This window comes from Anas platyrhynchos, chromosome Z (assembly GCF_047663525.1).
Source record: "Anas platyrhynchos isolate ZD024472 breed Pekin duck chromosome Z, IASCAAS_PekinDuck_T2T, whole genome shotgun sequence".
Classification (NCBI taxonomy): Eukaryota; Metazoa; Chordata; class Aves; order Anseriformes; family Anatidae; genus Anas; species Anas platyrhynchos.
The window spans coordinates 22,800,107-22,820,603 of NC_092621.1; the positions used below are offsets into that span (position 1 = coordinate 22,800,107).

General features: G+C 37.2%; 1 protein-coding gene across 3 annotated transcripts in view; it reads right to left on the minus strand.

The window, feature by feature from the left end:
• Window positions 1-20,497, minus strand: part of CENPK (centromere protein K) — a 25,111-nt gene continuing 4,614 nt past the window's right edge. For 2 of the 3 annotated variants that reach the window (XM_027446082.3, XM_072031037.1), the window contains 8 exons: window positions 19,237-19,293; window positions 16,457-16,529; window positions 11,181-11,227; window positions 9,724-9,806; window positions 9,507-9,605; window positions 9,143-9,278; window positions 3,344-3,397; window positions 162-465 (listed from right to left, as the gene is read on the minus strand). In XM_027446082.3, coding sequence (XP_027301883.1) covers window positions 307-465; window positions 3,344-3,397; window positions 9,143-9,278; window positions 9,507-9,605; window positions 9,724-9,806; window positions 11,181-11,227; window positions 16,457-16,529; window positions 19,237-19,293 — 708 coding nt within the window. In that variant the 3' untranslated portion in view covers window positions 162-306. Of the gene's footprint in view, window positions 466-3,343; window positions 3,398-9,142; window positions 9,279-9,506; window positions 9,606-9,723; window positions 9,807-11,180; window positions 11,228-16,456; window positions 16,530-19,236; window positions 19,294-20,497 lie in introns of all 3 variants that reach the window. The other variant, XM_027446079.2, reaches the window with a different exon arrangement.

Below are 20,497 nucleotides of genomic sequence, written 5' to 3' on the forward strand. Positions count from 1 at the left end.
TATATCTTAAAAGCAATATATTTATTTGCAAAGCCTCTAGGAAACAACATGTTGTTCACAAAGAAGTCAAGTTACTTCACACCTTGATTCAACAGAGTGCAAGGAAATACTAAATGAAATTGAGAAGAGTTAAAAAGCACAGAATAGTCACATACAAGATATGACTTTTACGGTAAACAGATTACTAAGCCCCTTTACTGATCAAGTTGCTGATATAAACACATACATTAATCATAAAACATAAGTATGTCTTCCTGAGAAGAGGGCTGGTGCTTTGCTTTGTTTTAAAGAAAAGAAATCTTCACACTATTGGTGAAAGGCTTCTAGGCGTATCCTGTTTGGATCTTCTGGATGTCTCAGGGCAACTCCACATCGCAGAAGCAGCTCAACATAAGGTGGCCACAATGAGTCGTCGACTGTTATATAGGGTTCATGTGGTGTGGTAAATAATGTGTTTATAAGGTTCTGGAAGACCAAAAGTACAAGATTTAGAACATGATGTAAAAACTAGAACTGGAATTCTTTTATTCAGACTAAGTTTTTCACCATCTATCTAAAATTTTTATTGGATTTTAAATGGTGTAATTGTAAATGTCTAAAAATACGAACATTACGACAGTAGAACCTAAGATAATTAATCTTTAGCCAGTATCTTTTAATACGAGGTTAAAAGCATCAAGTAAGAGAGAAAGCCAGTTGTTTGGAAATAACATATATCAAAACCCTAAATGACTACCAACAAATAATCTTTCTCCACCAATTTTTCAGACTAGAAGAAAAGAATGTCCATCTTACAATTTTCCTAAATGTCTTCTCACTAATAAGCTAAAAAGAAGAAATGTCTTCCTAGATTTAAATGACTTTCTGTCCTGTATTTTGTGTCCTACTGTAAGCAGTGTTAGAAATAAAAAACTTTATGCCTATGAGAAGTTAAACATCACTGTGATAGTTTGACAGTTTCACTGCTTTTACATACCAAAATCTTTCTGCTTATATCATAAGTGGATTGCGCAAATTCTTATTATCTTGTTTGGGCATGACAAACATCTTAGAAAAAATCAGCACCTCTTGATAACTCCTTACTTCTTATTCTTTCTTTATCGAAGTATATTGTTAGCTAATAGACTTAAATGAAAACCCCAGTTTTGATGTTCTTTTTGTGTTTTTGAAGACAATGTCCATACCCCTGTAATATTGATCAGTTGGAATATATACTTACAGATGATTTAACTTTACCTATCCCATGGTGCTTTCTCTCTTCATCCCAGACATTACATCTTTCTATTAAGGTACTGTAAATGTCCTAGCTTTTCCAGTTTTAACAGCTACAAAATATTCTGCCCACCTCTCCTCTTTACTACTGAAGAAAAAATGCATCAAAATCTTCATTAACAGACTTTATTTCTCTCCCCGAACACCTAATGATATTTTAGAACAAGAAACACTCTTCCTTTTTTTCAGAACACTTCAAAGAATTATCCCAGTTTGTCTTTGATATTCATCTGCTCCAATTCTGAATATTTACTCCAATTACACTGTTTTGGATGTTTTAGTCCTTTCTGACATCTGATACTGCAAAACAGCCTTTTATGACCATTTACATACATTTGTATTATAAACATCTTTCAAATCTTAAATTAGTTCACTAAATACTCAGTCCAGTAGGAATAATCCTCAAACTGTGTAAAAGGAAAAAGAAATCCCTACATTTATATATTAAAAATTATAGCTTATTAAAAAAACAAAATTATTGAAATAAAAATTCTGAAGCTTAATGATAAATGAGATTACAGCTTGCTGGGGTATCTTATGCTACTTTAATGAAGCAGGTATTAATGTATCTAAATAATTTAAGTGTATGTACCTAGCCTTTATTAAAAAATGTAGACTTATTATTCAAAAAGCATATATAGGGATTAAGGAGACATGGGCAGGAACACATGAATTGGTTGTAATTCTGGGAATCTATTACATTTGCACAACAGCAAATCCTAAGTCTGTAATTACAATACAAATACGACTTTTAATTTGTCTCTTCAAGAAACTACTATCTATATCTAAGCAAACAGTTTTGAAATTTAACAGGCACTTGAAACTAGCACCAAGTTGCTCAAGAGAGGAAAAAAAAAAAAAAAAAGAAAGAAAGATAAGGGACATTCACAGTTTGGGCCAAAACAGTTAAAATTAAGAATAAGTCTGAACTGCTGGAACTATTATGTTCTTCCAAATGGAAATCTGATATTACTTGGATGTGTTCATATTTTAAAGAGATTAATATTATCAGAAAAGTAAGGACAATTTTAAAGCATTAAAAGAGCTTTAAAATTTGATTTCTGTAAGGAACGTGCCTATTTCAAATTCTGATTTGTTTTCAAAGTCTGCCTAATTTGGCATTAATAGGCACACTGAGATACTTGAGGCATGTAAAATGATTTTGATGATATAAGTACCAATTCACTGTCTGGGCTTTAAACTAAAGTACAACAATGTCATAGTGACCAGATCATACCATCTTAACACCAGAGTGTTGTTATTCATCAAGTTTTCCCTCAAAAAATCAAAACAAAACAAACAAAAAAAGAAAACACCCTTCCAAAATTGTTTTATTTTCTAATTCTAGGGAAGGGAGGGTGCTTAAAAGCATTTGTAGAGTAAGGATGGAGGAGGAATAGGAAATTACATTTAAGACAAGAAGGAATAATGCTAGTGAAAAGATATTTAATGCTCCTTTAGAATTATGCTTTGCAATTCAAGATCGTAAATTACATCAAAATGAAAAATACACACTAATCAGTGTTAGCATACTTAATCTAATAGATTATACATGAATAATATATATACATTAATACATGAATCACTCACCAATTTCCTCATATGAAATCCTATAGCCCAGTTAATACAAGAGACTATATATATTCCTTAGTTCTCTAACTGTTAACTGTACTGCATTTCAGAAATACTTGTATTAACATGGTATAAAACAGAGCATGAAATGGAACTATTTGATTTTTTTTTTCTTAACCAAAGTATTTGGTTCCCTCACATGAACCACTAAGGCTCATAAAAGTTCTTTAAGATAAACACTAAAAAATAAAAAAGTAAGGGATAATCAATCATTCTCCAGATCAAACAGAAAATACATTTTTTAAACTACTGCCAAGACTTTGGTAAAAATTTGAGGGTTTAATTTTACAGGAATTAAAATAGAAACGTAACATTCTTAAACATTCTACTTTTTAAATATCCTAATTGTATGTCGTATGCTGTTATCTTATTAATATATTGTGATCAGATCTGAGTAGTAGAAAATCCAGTGAATCTCAATATAACAAAACCATCTCACCTCTAAAATTTCATGCAGTGCTATCAGTTGTGTAGCTGGCTCTTCAGAATTTTTCTGCAAAGATAACCACACCAGCCAAATTAACAAAGCCCCCAAACTAAATATTCAGGAAATATCATAACTGAAAGATTTAATTAATTTAAATTAATTTAAGACAAATAAATAATACAACTGTCTTATTGCATAGAACAGAACACCTGAAGATATGTACTTCTTTGTTTAGTTATAATACAAATACAAGGTAGGATTTAAATCATTAATCTATCAGTGTAATATCACAAACTTTAATATTGTTAATCATAGCATCATTGAATCACAGATTCACTGTTGGAAGGAACCCACAAGGATCATCAAGTCCAACTCCTCGCTCCACACAAGACCACCCAAACACCAAACCAGATGTCTGAGAGCATTCCTTGAGCTCCATCAGGCTCAGTGCTGTGCCCACTGCCCTGGGCAGCCTGTCCGGGTGCCTGACCACCATCTGGGTGCAGATCCTTTCCCTAACCCCCAGCCTGACCCTCCCCTGTCCCAGCTCCATGCCGTTCCCTCGGGTCCTGTCGCTGTCCCCAGAGAGCAGAGCTCAGTGCCTGCCCCTCTGCTCCCCTCGTGAGGGAGCTGCAGGCCGCCATGAGGCCTCCCCTCAGCCTGCTCTGCTTGGGGCTGAGCAAACCAAGGAGCCTCAGTCACTCATACATCTTGCCCTCTAGACCCTTCACATCTTTGTAGCCCTCCTTTAGACACTCACTAACAGTTTTATGTCTTTCTTATATACCCAAAACTGCACACAGTACTCAAGGTGAGGCCACGCTAGCACAGAGCAGAGCAGGACAATCCCTTCCCCTGATCTGACCAGCTAGCAGTGCTGTGCCTGGTGCACTCCAGGGTACAGAGTTGATCCTTTTGCTGCCAGGGCACACTGCTGGATCATGTTCAACTTGTCATCAACCAGGACCCCCAGATCCCATGGGACTGTTCTCCAGCTTCTTGTCCCACAACCTGTACATACAGCCAGAGTAGCCCCATCCCAGGTGCAGAATCTGGCACTTACTCTTGTTAAACTTCATATAGTTGAGGATTGCCCAGCCCCTCTAGTGTGTCAAGCTCTCTCTGTAAGGACTTTCTACCCTCAGCAGTTTTCCTCCCAGTTTAGTCCCTGCAATGGTGAACAGCATCCCTGTAGTCCTCCAGTGTCACCTGGCCTTGCTTCCTGTGGCCACATACTTTCTTTTTCTGCCTCAGAAGATCCCTGCTCAGCCAACCTGGCCTTCTGCCCCACCTGACTGACTTCTATCATTTTGTAACTTTCTAAATATACAGAACATTGCTTTTACATACGCCTATACATATGTGCAGTCAGAAAAGGTAACAAACAATCCTTTGAGTCTCATACTATTAACGTCCATGACTGGAGGAGCATAGTTGGAGTTGGTAATCCTGGTTGAAGTGCTCCCATATCTTCCATGACTTCATTAATTTCTCTCAGATAATGTAACAGTCTCCATTTTCCATTCCTTTTCTTGATTACAAACACCGGAGAATCCCAGGGCTAGTCATGGGATCAATATGTCTCGCTTTAAGTTGTCAAGCAACTTTGCCTTCAGGCCTTATGTATCCTATTCTTCCCGGATCGAAGGGAAACACATCCATCTCCTTTTCAAGGCCAACAGGGTCTGGGTCAAAAGGCACGTCTAGGTCACCAGGGGGAGTAACAGCAAAAGCCTTCGATGGCAGTAGCAGCAGAGGGGCCGATGGCGTAGCAGTTGGAAACAAGCCCGCAGCTCCCTCACAGTCTGGCAACCCACACATGTCTGACTGTGGTCCCACAGGGCTCTTCAAGGCCTCAGAGACTGCTCACCAGGTGCCAAGCAATCCCACTGCAACCTTGTCGTTTTTAGTTGCAGAGTTCCACACCTTGACATCAATTTGTTGCCATATTTCAGGATCATAAACTGTCTGATTGTTAATAAGGAGAATAAGCTGTAAGGTTGCCAGGACAGTCTTTGTTCCTAAGGACGTATGACTCCCCATAATGCGCAACTGCTTACCAGCGAGAGGCACTTGTGTGCGCGGCTCCGCTTCTCTCAGCTTGAGCTTCTCTCCAGCTCCAGTGCACCTGTTTCCAGCAACTTTCTGTACGAGCTTCTCTGAGCGGTTTGCTGACTCTGGCCGAACCTATCTTCATGAGGCAATCAATGTGCCTGTTCCCGTCCTGGTCTCCATTCTGCTAGCCTGCTCCTTTTCATTCCTTTTTTCTACTTCTTTATTGATGACATAACTTCATTATATCGTGTTGCCGTTTCATCTCGAGGACAGGCTCCCCTCTTATACCCTTCTCCCCTCAGCAGTCCTTTTCCAACAACTTTTCATTGGTCAAACAACTTTACCCACTCACAGCAAACCCCCAGCAACTTCCATGCCTTAACGGCTGGAGAACAAGCAACCCGAGATGGCAAGGGGTCTCCTGAATCACCCTTCTTTATTCCCTCTAAACTCTTTTACATTTCTGATGGCTTCATTGTTAAGAGCCTGATGTTATCACCAACCACAGGGCTTGTTGACCCCCATGGCCACACTCCCACATCTCCCCCTTCTTTATTAATATCAACCATCTTCTTGATACGAATTATTTCTCCATATATCACAGTACTTAAAAATTTACTAGCAGTGATGGATCCCCATTGTCTTCAAAGGCAGTTTCCTGTAGGACATTACTAATTCCCTTAGCAGCCTGAAGTCTGCTTTTCCCACATCCAGGGTTAAAGGTTTGGTGGCAGTTTTCCCTCTATCACCAAAGATTTTAAACTTGACTACTCCATGATCACTATGTCCAAGACAGCCACCAATTGCCACTTCACCCATGAGACCCTCTCTGTTTAGAAGCAACAAATTTAGAGGGCACACTTCCTAGTCCGCTTCCTTAGTACCTGTACCAAGAAGCTATCATCAAGGTGTTTTAATTAATGAATACTTTAATAAATTATTAAAGTAATTAAGATGTGCTTTCAAATTGTTACATTTAATCTTAAATAATTTAGTATACCTCCCTATGTCTAAGATTTAAAATGCAAGATAATTCTTACTTCAATCCATATCTATACCAAAGGTGTCAGCCTGTGGCAACAAAAGCTAACTGATTCAGTCTTCCTGCCTGCTCCCAGTCCCAGGTGCTGATGTCTGGTAAAAGGAGGGTGGAACCAGAAGAGGTTCACAGCAGCTCACGTTGCTGTCAGCCCCATAAGCACGTTCAGTCACACAGAACTACTGAGAGCACAGGAAGCACCCATGATGCGAAAGAAAACCACTGACACGCAGAGTTGAGAGTTAGGTGCTTCAAGAGCGCTGCACCAAGCTGGTGAGAGATGCTATCAGTGAGTTCTTCTGAACCCACCTAGCACCACTCTATTGCTAATGCAGACAATTTGTATTTCTGACACATTCAGGCAAATAACATAGGGGAAAATGGCTCTCTCCAGCCTTCACAGTTAATCACTTAGATGCAGATCGGGGGGACCAGCAGCTGAGCCAGGGAGATCCAACTGAGTTTAAAGATAAAGCAGCTATGAATTCACAAGGACCAGAAATAAAATAAATAAATAAATCAATCAAAGGACGGATCAGAAAATAAACTGTATTTATGAACTCAACAAAGGTATAAATAAAATTAAGCCAATGTAAGACTTATCTTATTATATTTTATATATCAACATAAATTTTTACTTTGAAGTAAAATCATAAAAGGTAGAAAGTGAGCTTCTGTGAGGTGGGAAAGGGCAGATTAATCCCAAAGACCTTGGGCGATCCTTTTTACTTTACATTTTAATAAGGAAAATTGCATGGAAAAGAGATAAAGGTGGTATAACTAATAAGTTCTGACGATCTGTATAACAAAGGCTGAGAAAATTCAAGGAGTTGAGTTTTGCTCCGGGGTGAGAAATTATAAAATAAAATCTTCCTCATAATTTTGAAACACACACACAAATTCACTGTTTCACATATTTAAAAATTCACTGGATATAACTATGAGCAACTTAATTCAACCTTGAAACTGGCCATAGCTTGATGATGGGGTTGGATTGAAAGAAATCCAAAGGTCACTTCCAGCCTGAATTTTTCTCTGACATCACATATATGGTAGCAAAGGAACTAATGTATCTCATACAAAATATATTTAAAAATAAATTATAATGACATCCATGTGAAAAAAAAAAAGGACAACTGCTTAAAATGCATCTGGGAAAGTCATTGGCACTTGAAGAAATGTCCTGGAAAAACTATAATAAGAACCAGCAAACAGGGAGATGACGGATCAGGCTGAAATGAGGAGATAACTGATTCAAAGAGGACTGTTAATTAAGTCCCTGAAATTCATTTTCTTAATGGTTTCACAAAATGCAGGCATGATCAATATTTAGTTATAGCAGGATACTGGAAGGCACTGATATATAGAAGAACTGAAATATACTACTGGAACATGTGTATGACTTCAAAGACAATCATTGTGCCTCAAAGGGTGGATTTGGTATTTCTATGTGCTAAGTATGTAGTTCAGAGTGAAACCAATACTTTTTAATAGAAGCTTAGGGCTCATCAGTTAGAAATAACAGCAAGAAAAAAGACAAGGGTTTAATTTGTTGTTTTTGTGGTGATTATGAGCTAGTAATATTTTGTTTATAATACTGGTTTCTACCAGATTCCAACAAAAGATGAATCCTAGAGGAAGCAAATATAGAAAACGGGTATTAGGATAAGCCAAGGAAATGAAAAACTTAGAAGAGAACAGGAAAGCTATGTTAGTTCTATTTGCAAAGCAAAGAAAGAAAGGGGATAAGATTGCCGTCTATAAATACATCAGGAGGAGTAAACACAAAAAAGAAAAAGAACAATTCTAAGGACAATACTGGCATAAGAATACATGGATCTGTGTTAGACATGAATAAATTTAGACTGTAAATTAGGAGACAGTTTCTAACCAGAGTATTGAGGCACTAGACCAAACTCCAATAGGAACAGGATTAACAACAACAACAAAATTTTAAATTAAGCTCAATCATAATCTAGAAATTGTATTATGTGGTTGTCTGCAACAACATGGAACTAGATTCAGAAATCTATTTCTGTGTTCTGAAGTGTGTCTGAAATGCAATTCAACCCCCATCTTTTCTGTAGCATTTTGTAACTAGTCTTTCAAATAGTAGTGGTCAAAGGTTTATTTTTACTGCAGACTTTGAATTTGTTATGCAAAATACTCCCTGACTGCCTATTTTCCCTAAAGTTTAAGATAATTTTTGGCCAAGTTTGTCTGAACAGAAAGTGATGGTTAACATTCTAAACTATGCTGTAATTATAAACACTTGTCCCTATTATTGTTCCAAAAACATTGTTAGGCAATTAAAATTTGCTTTGCCAAGGAAAATATGAATCCACTTGCCTAGTCCAGTAAGAAAAGAAAAAAAAGAAGTGTAAAGATTTGGAGTGAACCCCTTACCATTTCCAAATCTGGCACAGACTGCAGTCCAGCAAGAAACACAATACATCACTATGAATCTTATTGGGTAAAGGCTATATGCATTAAAAAAGAAAATATCCAGCTGGGAACAGCCTTAGATAATATAAACCAAGCTGAAAAATGTTGATTAAACATAAAGGATCAGCCGTAAGAATATAATTATTTACTTTTTAAAATATAGCAGAAGACTCTCTGCCAGTAACTTTAAAAAGATCTAATTAAATAAAAATTGAACATTACAAATTCAATACTTAAGAAAACAAAACAAAAACACACTCAAAAATACTCACTATTTTTTTCTTTTTAGCTGTTACATCTTTCTCCGGAAGGGGAAAGTGTTCTTCTAGGAACGCACCCAAAGCATTCAAGAGTTCTTCCTTATATGCCTTTACTTTGAAGAATTCATCTTTCAGTTTATGGAATGCTCTAGTATCCAATATAATAATAAAAACATACCAATAGAACGTCAAACTCAACAGAATAATTAAAATTTTTCTCAATTAAAAATTGCTTATTTTCTATTGTTACAAAATCATAATCCTATTATTTGATCTATTTTACAAAACAAGTAGTACTTTTTAAGTTTGTTTGCTCACTTGCTTCTCTTGAAATTTAAATTCTTCAAGACAAAAAACCTCAATATTATAGCAATACCTTCTTTGGCAATGTGATTCAATATCCTCTTCCATCTTTTTTTCAGTTTCTTTAAGAGCATTTAGTATCTTCTTCTGTTCGTCATGCCACTGCTCCTCTCTTTGAAACATGAAAAATAGGAAGTGGCACAACTGATACATACAGTTTTCCTTAAACAATCAGAAGAATAATTTGTGGTTTAAAAAAAGGCATTCTTAAGTCCAAACTACTGTATTACCTGTGAAAATCTTCTTTAATTTTTTTATTCCTTAACTGAGCTGTTAACAGCACCTTTTCAAGATCTTCCTTTACTTTCCACAACTGTAAAAAAGTAAAAATAAACCTACAGTTTGCAGACAGTCACGTCCCTAGTATTTGTTCTACGTAAGGTTATATCCGTAAAACTGGTTTCATATATTAGGTGAAGAGGGCATATTATCTGTAATTTCTTAAGAAATCAGACTATAGAGCGATATATTATTTTTAAATCTGTTGAGAGCCATTTGAAATGTCTCCATTCCAGATGCTCATTGATGTCTTTTTGAAGCTCTGTAAAACAACAGAGTTTTTCACAGAAGAACTCATGAAGCAGATTATGAAGCATACACATGAACTGCCTACCTGAAGAAACACTGAAGAGAAAACACCTAAAGCAGCAGGGCTGCATTTTTTAACTCACTGAAGCTGTTTGCAAGAATGAATCCATGTTAAATGCACTAATATAAAATGTATAGCATTGAAAAATGAAGATGCTGCAAGAAAGACTAAGTGCATACATGAATTACATGGCCCTCAATGATAAGGACCTATATGGGAGAGGAAAGAGGAAGAAACAAAGATACTGCAGCCAGAAGCTATATGTGCTCCCAATTACGGGGAACATGCATCTTGGAAGACTGGGTCTTTCAATAATCCATTATGTTCTAAAATGCAATATTTCTAACAGTTTATGCCTTTTAATAAAAACCTATCATTTGGGTGTATCTTGCCTCCTCTTTCACAGTCAGTGAAAACTATTTTATAAACTGCTCAAACAAAAATTCTTCTACAGACGCAAGTGTGCCCTGTGTATGTGATACCTGAAAAAAGACTGGAGCCCTCAACAAAACAAGCCACAAAACAGACCATCAGATCAAATGTGCTAGAGCAATACAGTCAAATCAGTTTGTAACCAAACAACACATTCACTCTGTCTCTTAATAGCAGTTGGGTTTTCTGTTGTCAGTGATTCCAGAGGGAAGAAAGCTGCTACGAGGAAGGAAACCAAAAGGTACTTCAAAAAAAACAAATACCAACATTATCAGCTACTGTTGCATTCCAGTGTCCAACTAACACAGTGTAATGCTACCGCTAACATATTCCTGATTTGCCCTTTCTTTCAAGTTTGGTAGAACTCAAAGACATATTTGCACTGAATGCCAGATCTAAGAATACCAACAATTGTTTGTAACATATAATGTTACGCTAGTTTATACCAAGTATGAAATGCAATACGTTGAAAACTTTGGCTTAAAAAAGTCATTCACTGCAACAAGGAAATTTTAGTAATTATAATTCAGAAGAGACAAACATCAGAACAACCACAACACCTAAAAAAACGCACACAATAGCTTATCAATAGACCACCATGGGAACAACTGTAGTTTTTAATTTTTTTCAACAAAATGATATCAATTAACAAACGAACAGACTTACCTCTTCTTTTCCTAATGTTAGCAGTACCTCTGGATTAGTTGAAATTACTGAAAAATAAAATGAATTGAGTTTTATGCACTGTGTGATATAGGTTTGTTTTTACTGAAAAGCAGTCTGTCTAGAGAGAAACTCCTGTAGCCTTTAAAATGCTAGGCTAATATTCTGTCACTTTGGAATGAAAAAAAAAAGTGCCATGTTAACAATTTTGCATTACTTTTTTATACATGAATGAGCACAGGTACACAACAGTGAGATGTGAAGTACGTACTTCAAGATAAGCAAGCCTGATTTTTCGGTGGAAAAGATTCCATCAACATTATCAATTTGTGGAATCAAATTCCTCCTTTCTTCAAATTAATTGTAATACATGTTCATCAAATAATTAAGGAACTGTGAGAATGATCAGCGTTATCTTTATTTTACTTTGAGAGCTGACATACACTAGTTTTTACATTGCATAGCCAACTCATTTTATGACATTATAAAAACTTACTTCATCTGAACGTTTGGCCACATTTTCTGAAGTCTGTATCCCTACAGTTTGCAAATATCAAATCTAAGTTATGCAGAGAATGACAGTTTCACAGGGTCACAGACTAGTTAAAGTTGGAGGGGACCTCCGGCGATTTTGTAGCCCAACCCTGTAACTCAAAGCAGTGTCAGCTGCAGCAGGATGTCCAACTGTGTTTTCCTAGGATCACTAAGTGAACTGGATTCACTGTATTGTAATGAAAAACTAAAATGTTTTTTAACCTCTTTTCTATATCTAGCTAAAAGGGGTCAAGGAATTCAGGTATTTTAAAACTGCTCTCATGAGACACACCTGCAGTCCTGCATTCAGCTCTAAGGCCCCCAGCACAAGAAGGCCATGGACATATTCAAACAAGTCCTGAGGGGGATCCCAAAGGATGAACAAGGGGCTGGAGCACCTCTCCTATGAAAACAGGTTGAGGGAGTTGGGGTTGTTGAGCCTGGAAAAGAGAAGGTTCTGGCAAGGCCTTTCAGTTTCAATGGGGCCTACAGGAAAGCTGGGACTGGACTCTGCCAAGGAGAGGAGTGATAGGACAAGGGGTAATGGCTTTAAACTAAGAGAGGGTAGGTTTAAATTAGATGTAAGGAATAAGCTCTTCACTCAGAGGGCGGTGAGGCACTGGCACAGCTTGCCCACAGAAGCTGTGGACGTCCCACCCCTGGAAGGGTTCAAAGCCAGGTTGGATGGGGCTTTGGGCAGCCTGGGCTGGTGGGAGGTGTCCCTGCCCATGGCAGGGGGGTGGAACTGGGTGGTCCTTAAGGGTCCTTCTAATCCAAGTCATTCTATGATTCTACTTCAATAAAAAAATTATCCTGTAACAAAAATGAAAAAGATTTAACTTCTCATAAAAGCATTTTTCCTAAATACAATACAGTGGATTCCATTAATTTCTAAAAGTACATTTTTGATAATTTTATAGTAGTTTTACATTCTCCATAAATTTTGAGAATCCTTGTATTAGTAATCTTAAGCAGCATTTGTTCAGTGATTAAAAAGAAATCATTCAAACCAGTGAGCTCAAAATACAGACAAATTACATCTCAGAATAAAATTTTGCCTGTGAAAATTATTGTCTCTAAATCTCAAAATATGAGTATAGCACTCCCATATTGAGCTCATGTTTAAGAACTGTAGGAGGCAGTAATCTGTGCTGTTTTTATTAGACCAATATTTTTTTTAATGACATGAATATCCTATGTGCAGATGATAACATTCCATGTTGAGTTATACCCACATTAGAGTTCCTTTCATTGTCATATTTGAAGAAACCCATTCAACACTTCCCCTTCACCCCCCTGTATAGTGAGCATGTATTTGCCAATACTGTGCCCAAAGAAATGTAAAATTGCTAAGTTATAACCTCTGAAAATAAGGCTTAAATTGAAATACTGTGACAGGCCCTCATTTACAAGAAATAAGCTAACCATTACTGAAAAAAAAATCCAAAGTAACAAGTCAGCCTGACATTCATGCCACATCAGCAATTAGCAATTTCTGTTACTCCTATTTAGATTAATTCAGTGTTTTCAATCAAGTGATTCCTCCTTCAAAACAAACAATAGGTATGTCATGGTGTTGGTTGGGATAGAGTTAATTTTCTCTGTAGCAGCTCATATGATGCTATGTTTTGGATTTGTCCTGGAAAGTGCTGATAACACACTGATGTTTTCCATTGCTGCAGAGCCATGCTTGCACAGAGCCCAGGATGTTTCAGCTCTTCATGCTGCCCTGCCAGCAAGGAGGCTAGGGGTGCACCAGGAGCTGGGAGGGGACATAGCCAGGACAGCTGGTCCAGGATGGCCAAAGACATGCTCCACATCACACAACATGCTCCAGAATAAAAACTGGGAAAAAGAAAGAGGGAGGGACGCTCAGAATAATGGAGTTTGTCTTCCCAAGAAACCTTTACGTCTAATGAGCCCTACTTCTCTTGAAGTGACTTAACACCTGCCTGCTGATAGGCAGTAGTGAATGAATTCCCTGTTCTGCTTTGCTTCTGTATAAGGCTTTGCTTTACCTAGCATGCCATCTGTCTCAATCCATGCGTTCCCACACTTTTACCTTTCTAGTTCTCTCTCCTATCCCACCCAGGGACGTGAGCAAGCAGATGTGTGGTGCTGAGCTGCCTGTAGTAGATAAACCAGAACAAGGTAGAAAGAAGCCATGAAGAACATGAAACATGTAAGCACAGTAGACCCTCCATTTTCATACACCCACTGTAACCCTATTTAAATTCTTAGCAGCAGCTTCTTTTTTTCTCCTCTTAAAAAAGTAGCCAAAAAGGCAAAGCTTTGTCTGCAGAATGATATTATTTGTACTATAATATGCATAGATAATCTCTCCAGTATAAAACTAAGATTTCTAATAATAAATCTTATCACCTGGGAACAAGTATGAATGGTTGAGTGAAGCAACTCAGCCAGCCAATAAAAACAGGTCAAGCCCCAAGAATATTTTTAAACAAATAGCCTGAAGTTTAAAATAATTGCACGTTTTAGTAAAGGAACCTAACATCTCCAGGTATTTTATCCAGATAAAAATGAAAGTGTTTTCAGTTCATTTCCTTTCAGCCAGCAGCTTATTCATGAACAGCAGCCAAGAACCAGTATTTCCTAAATTTATTCAATGTCATACTTTTGGTCTACATACCTCTACTCTAAGAAACATTTGAGGCTGACTACTCTTACAGGCTTGCAAAGCACATGAACTATAAATTTATTCCAACAGAAAAACAGCATCTATTTATAAGAAAAGAGAACCATTTGTATTTTTTCTAGCTCCTATTACTTGTTCATATGCTATGCAGCAGTTACCTGAGCTTTGAAAAGAAGCTAGAGAAGTGACTTTAATGTTCACCTAGAAACACATTCCAGTGTGACCAGAGTATTGAAAATCACCATTTGCTGTCTACATTGTGTTTCCAAAACGCTAGGAATGTTAGGAAGACCAAGACTCGTCTGGCATTTAAATATTCAAAAGAGTTGAGCCAACGTATGCATTTAAAGATAAATGAACAAGTGTTATTAGGCTGAAAGGAGCTAACAGGTCCTTGACATGTGGATGCTAACAAATACTAGTGACAGTGCAGTGTAAACTGTCTTATGAGTCTCTAAATGGGACATCTGAAAGAGCAGATTAATCAGTTAGATACTGCATGGTTACTTTCACATTCTCTGGTCACACCAGCCTTAAAACAGAGCCGAGTCACTTAGCACTGATGCTTACGTACAGAAGGCATTTGGAAGAACTGAGAAATCTGTTTGTTCTGACAGATACGCTGAACAACTGCGAGACCTACCACTTGTCTCAGTGGTTTGTGTTTCTTAGGATCACTAAGTCAGCCTGATTCCTGTGTTGTAGCAATAAATTAAAAGGGTTTCTACCTCTTTATCTAGCTTGGATCTAAAGGGGTCAGGTATTTCAGGTATTTTAAAACAGAGTAGTGGGTTTACCATTAAAAGTTCACTTCAAGGTTTCAGCTAGTAAATTATAATAAAGCACACTTCTGTACAAAATTAACTGAGGAAAAAAAAAAAAAAAAAGGAAGTACAGATAAAAATATGTCTGGACAAATTACAGTTCGGTATTTAGCCACACTTGGAATGATTAAAAATACATCAGCCTCTTTTATGACAGCAAGACGACAGAACTAGTCATTTACTAAAGTAGTTCTGTCCTAAAAAGGAAGTACAAATTAAAGAAATGGGGGAGAAATATGAAAGGTGACAGGTGTCATCTACCTGAACTTGTGCAAAGCATTTAACACTGCCCTGGACAATATCCTTGCCTCTAAATTGGAGAGAGATGAGTTAGATTGTATGACCACTCTGCGGGTAAGGAATTTGCTTGGTGGTCACATTCAAAGAGTTGCAGTCAATAGCTCAATGTCCAGGTGTAGACCCGTGATGAGTAGAGTCCCTCAGGACTCCCCCCAAGGGGGGGGCATGAGCATTATTAAGGGACTGGAGTACCTCTCCATGAAAACAGGCTGAGGGAGTTGGGGTTGTTCAGCCTGGTGGAGAAAAGCCTTGGGGGAGACCTTATAGCAACCTTCCAGTACATAAAGGGGGCCTACAGGAAGGCAGGAGAGGGACTCTTTGTCAGGGAATGTATTGATAGGACAAGGGGGAATGGCTTTAAAAGAAAACAGATTTCAATTAGATATATGGAAGAAGTTCTTTACTCAGAGGGTGGTGAGGCACTGGCACAGGTTGCCCAGAGAAGCTGTGAATGTGCCATCTCTGGAAGGCCAGGTTTCACAGGGTTTTGGGCAACCTGGCCTGGAGGGAGGTGTCCCTGCAGGGTGTTGGAACTTGGTGATCCCTCCCAACCCAAACCATGATTCTGTGCTTCTGTGAAACAATCACAGAAAGAAAAAAAAAAAGGATGACAGGATAATGAACTTTCGTGATCTGGTGCAAGACATTTTAGGAAATATGCTAACAATTATTCCCCATTTAACTGACAGTGCCAGGAACTATGCATTCTTGTCCAGAATCATAAATAGCAGTAGACCTTGCTTTGAGAGGAACCAAAACGATAAAACAATATGGCATAATAACTATACATTAAACATACATGCTATGGTGGGAAATGTTATATTTTAACTAGTTTAGCATGGTAATACAACAAGACATACATGACTTATAATACAATGAGAAAAACATACATGGCCTAAGATGCTTAGATAAAAGACCTTGCAAAAGTTAATGTGAGTCAGCCTTACATGTAAGCAGCTACTTACATTCAGGACTTCTTATTTGCCATTGACTAAACTCCACTGTTAAAGCTTTCATTCGCATCATTAACAAGGAAATCTGTATAACAAGAAATTAAGGATCTCTTTAAGTGTGTTGAATTGTTCCAGAGTAGAATAAGATTGACTGGGATAAAAATTAATTTATTAGGTTTATTCAGAAAAAAAACACCACACACAACAAAAGAGCACCTATTGGAATATACCATTTATACCTTCAAGAGGATTAAAAAAGCCAGTTCCAGTAATCAAGAAATGTTTTCATTCTCATTTCAAAAGCTGGAGATCAGAAGTACCCTGAATTGGTATTTTTCCCCTTAACTTTCTCTTCAGTATCTGACAGTCACCACAACTGAAGATGAGCCACTGGAAGCCACTGTATTTCACACCCTCATTACATCTTAGATGCATAGTTGATACACACGTAAGGTTAAGTAGACTGACACTGATAGGTGTGATGACTAAATAAAAGAATGTCTTAAAAAAAAAAACAAAACATAAAAAAACAACACAGACAACCAGTAGTCAAATACATCTCCTATCAAAACTCCATTTGCGGACTCAAGAAAAAATGTTTTGGACTACTACTCTGGCTCACTGTAACCACTGAAAATATAGCAGCAATAAGACTACACATCGGTTCAAGATAGTTTTTGAAAAACAAAACAACCACAAAAAATAAACAGCCACAGATTCCGTAAAAAATGTACTTAGTTTAAATTAAATGCATTTAGTTTACTATGCTTTAGAGAAAGAATATATGTGTTACTATTCCATTTCCTGAAGCTGGGGACTGCACCTTTTATTTTCCTTCAAATACACCTATATGTAATATGTGTTATCATATGTATGTATCATACAATGTCTGATAGGAAGTTAACCTTTCATTGAAATGCAACAAGTAGTCAAGCATTCAATGCATTCAGTAAAAGGCACTGCAGGTTGCATTTAGCTTTTTCTTGACCGAAGGAAAGAGGAAAAAAAAAAGTGCTAAGAATCATCAGGCAAGATCTCATAATAGATATATCAAGAATCAAAAACATAAATGTTGCTTTTCACTACTCAAAATAACTTTGAAAATAACTTTGAGAAGTACATCTTTAAAAGACAACCTTTTAAAATATTAGGAAGAATGGGGAAAAGCAAAACAACAACAACAACAAAAAAAAAATCAAACTGAAAGAAATAAACTACCATACAGATGTTTTTTATTTTGTACATCAGGTGGTGGCAATCTCTTTTGTAATTCTGGAGCACCACTCTTGACAATACCATCACTCTGCTCTTTCATCTTTTCAACTTCATAAAAAGGATGTACAAAGTGTTCTGGTTGCTCCAGTAACTGGACATCAGATATACAACACTACCTTTCAGCAGCTGTAAATCAAGCACTCTTCAACAGACAAAGAGATAAAGCCAGTATTCATATCAGGTGCCTCCCTCACACCCTATGCACATGTATATTCCCAGCAAAATACACTGCTCAGTAAGGAAGCCATGACATTGTAGAATAGACTCAAGCTTATAGAATAAAACTGCATGGAGTACATTGCAAGATTATGATCTTGAGGTGATTAAGAAGTGAACATCAGTGACAAGGTCAAGAGCAAGAAAAAACCCACAGCTTCTTTGCCAGCTACAATGAAAATAGAAGTGCCTATATTAGGGATTTAATAAGATCATAACAAAATTGCTGACAGAGGGTCCAACATAACCTTTTCCTCTCCTCCCCTTTTCTGTCATGAAGTACAATACATCCTAGCAACTCCATTTAATCATTGTCTTGCTATAAGGGTTTTTAAGAAAAGCACATCTTCAAAGTTTGAGTATTAATTACAAGGCTTTTACAAAGCACAATTACCAGTATACAAGGTGCACTACAGTAAAGCTGGAAAGAAGCATAACTCTGTGCCTACACCCAATGAAAATAATACAAGAATTATTTCTACTGTTAGGATTTTATCTAGTCCTGTAAGAAGAAAGATTGTATTGTATGGATGTAAATATCCATCTTTACTTATTATTTATTCTGATTAAATAACAGTTTAGAACACAGTTTATTAGTAGCAAGAGATATACATTAGTAATTCAATATCTGAATGTGTTCTACGAATACATCTCTGAAAAAAATAACCCATTTCTGTTAATCATTCAAATATATTGAATGAACTATCTGAATATACTTACCAAAGTCCTGTAAGATAAAGATTTATAAAATGTATGTATTTCACTCACCATCCAGTATATTTCCAAATTTAGGGTCCACAGAAAAATTCCATTTTAAAAGTTTGTATTAAGAATTTACAAGCAACTAAACAGTGAGCCAACACTGCCTTTTTCCATGTTCCTCAAAATTTCAGGATATAGGAGCTCATGTTCATGCACTCAACATCACTCTAATAATTTCTAATTCAAGCATATCAGTTTTCTAATGATATCCACAAAGTTTCCGAAAACAAATTTCCAGAGTAAAACTAAAGAGATATAGTTTTAAAAATAATGTCCAATGATTTGCTCCTTATGTTAGTCATACATCAGGTTGTACATACAGGACTGCTTGTAACCTTTTTGCTATACATAAATACAACTTTTCAGCGTTTGCTGGACACTAATGTACTTCAAAATAAAGTCTCAAAGTTAATAAGAGTAAAGCTGCCAACTTTAGAGCATAAGTGAAGATAATTTCATTTCCTTCATTTTCTTTTTGGAAGCACACCATTTCATTAGAGAAAAAACAAATATTTTGTGAAGAATAAAAAAAGTCTTACTTCGGCATCTGATTCTGTCAGTGGTTCTGCTCTTTTAAGTGTTATCTTGCTCTGACACTGGGTAAAAAACAAACAAAAGACAGAAAATGTTTACTCACTCGTGCCTTTTGCAGCAAAGAAATAAGATGTTTAGAAATCCCAACAAAAACTGTTTACTATAAGAAAAAAAGCTTTTACTTGGCTCTTACCACGTCCCTTGGAATTTGACCCAGAACAGCAAATATTTTGAAACCATACTGCAGTAGAAAAGTAGAACTTGAATTGAAAAGTAGAAAACCATCAGCTAACAATAAGAGGATGTATGATTTCAGGAAAATGGCAAGTTAAAAGCGAAAAGTTGGCATGGAGAAAGATACTGAACAGATAGAGAGCATGAGAAACTGGGAAAAAATGATAGTCATGGACAAGGCTGGATTGGGAATTAGCACAAGTGCTACTATTCTAGCTTTCCAAATAGAGATATCACATTATAATACCCATTTGTTTCACCTCATTTAGTAGGGCAATATACTGTACACTTCAGGTGTTCTTGTTTGTTTGTTTTGTTTTTGTTTCTTTTTGGAGTGCAGTGTATCAGCTCACATTGACTGCAGTGGGATGTATACCAAGACTAAGTTCAGGTCACCACAGCTATCCAAGGCTTTAGCATAAGTCACCTGCTAAATAAACTCTTTCTTGTTTTGTAACTGTCAGCAATTCATTCTGCTCCAGGACAGCACAGGATGCACTCTACTAAGCAGAATTACTAAGTGGTTCTTTGAAATCCGTGTGAAGTGCACAGTCCAATCGCTTCTTAAATTCAGGCTTGGTGCAGTGACCACATCCCTGGGGAGCCAGTTCCAGTGTGCAACCACCCTCTTGGTTAAGAACTTCTTCCTGATGTCCTGCCTGAACTTCCCCTGCCTCAGCTTAACAACATTCCCATGGGTCCTATCACTCGTGATTACAGAGAATAGGTCACCTGCCTCTCCACTGCCCCTCGTGAGGAAGTTGTAGACCACGATGAGGTCCCTCCTCAGCCTCCTCCGGGCTGAACATCCAAATCATTTATAAAGACATTGAAGAGGACTGGCCCTAAAATGGAGCCTTGAGGGACCCCACTGGTGACCATCTGCCAGCCAGATGCAGCCCCATTAACCACAACCCTTTGAGCCCTGCCTGTCAGCCAATTGCTCACCCATCGTGTGATGTTTTTATTTAGCTGTATGCTAGACACTTTGTCCAGTAGGATCCTATGGGAAACTGTGTCAAAAGCCTTGCT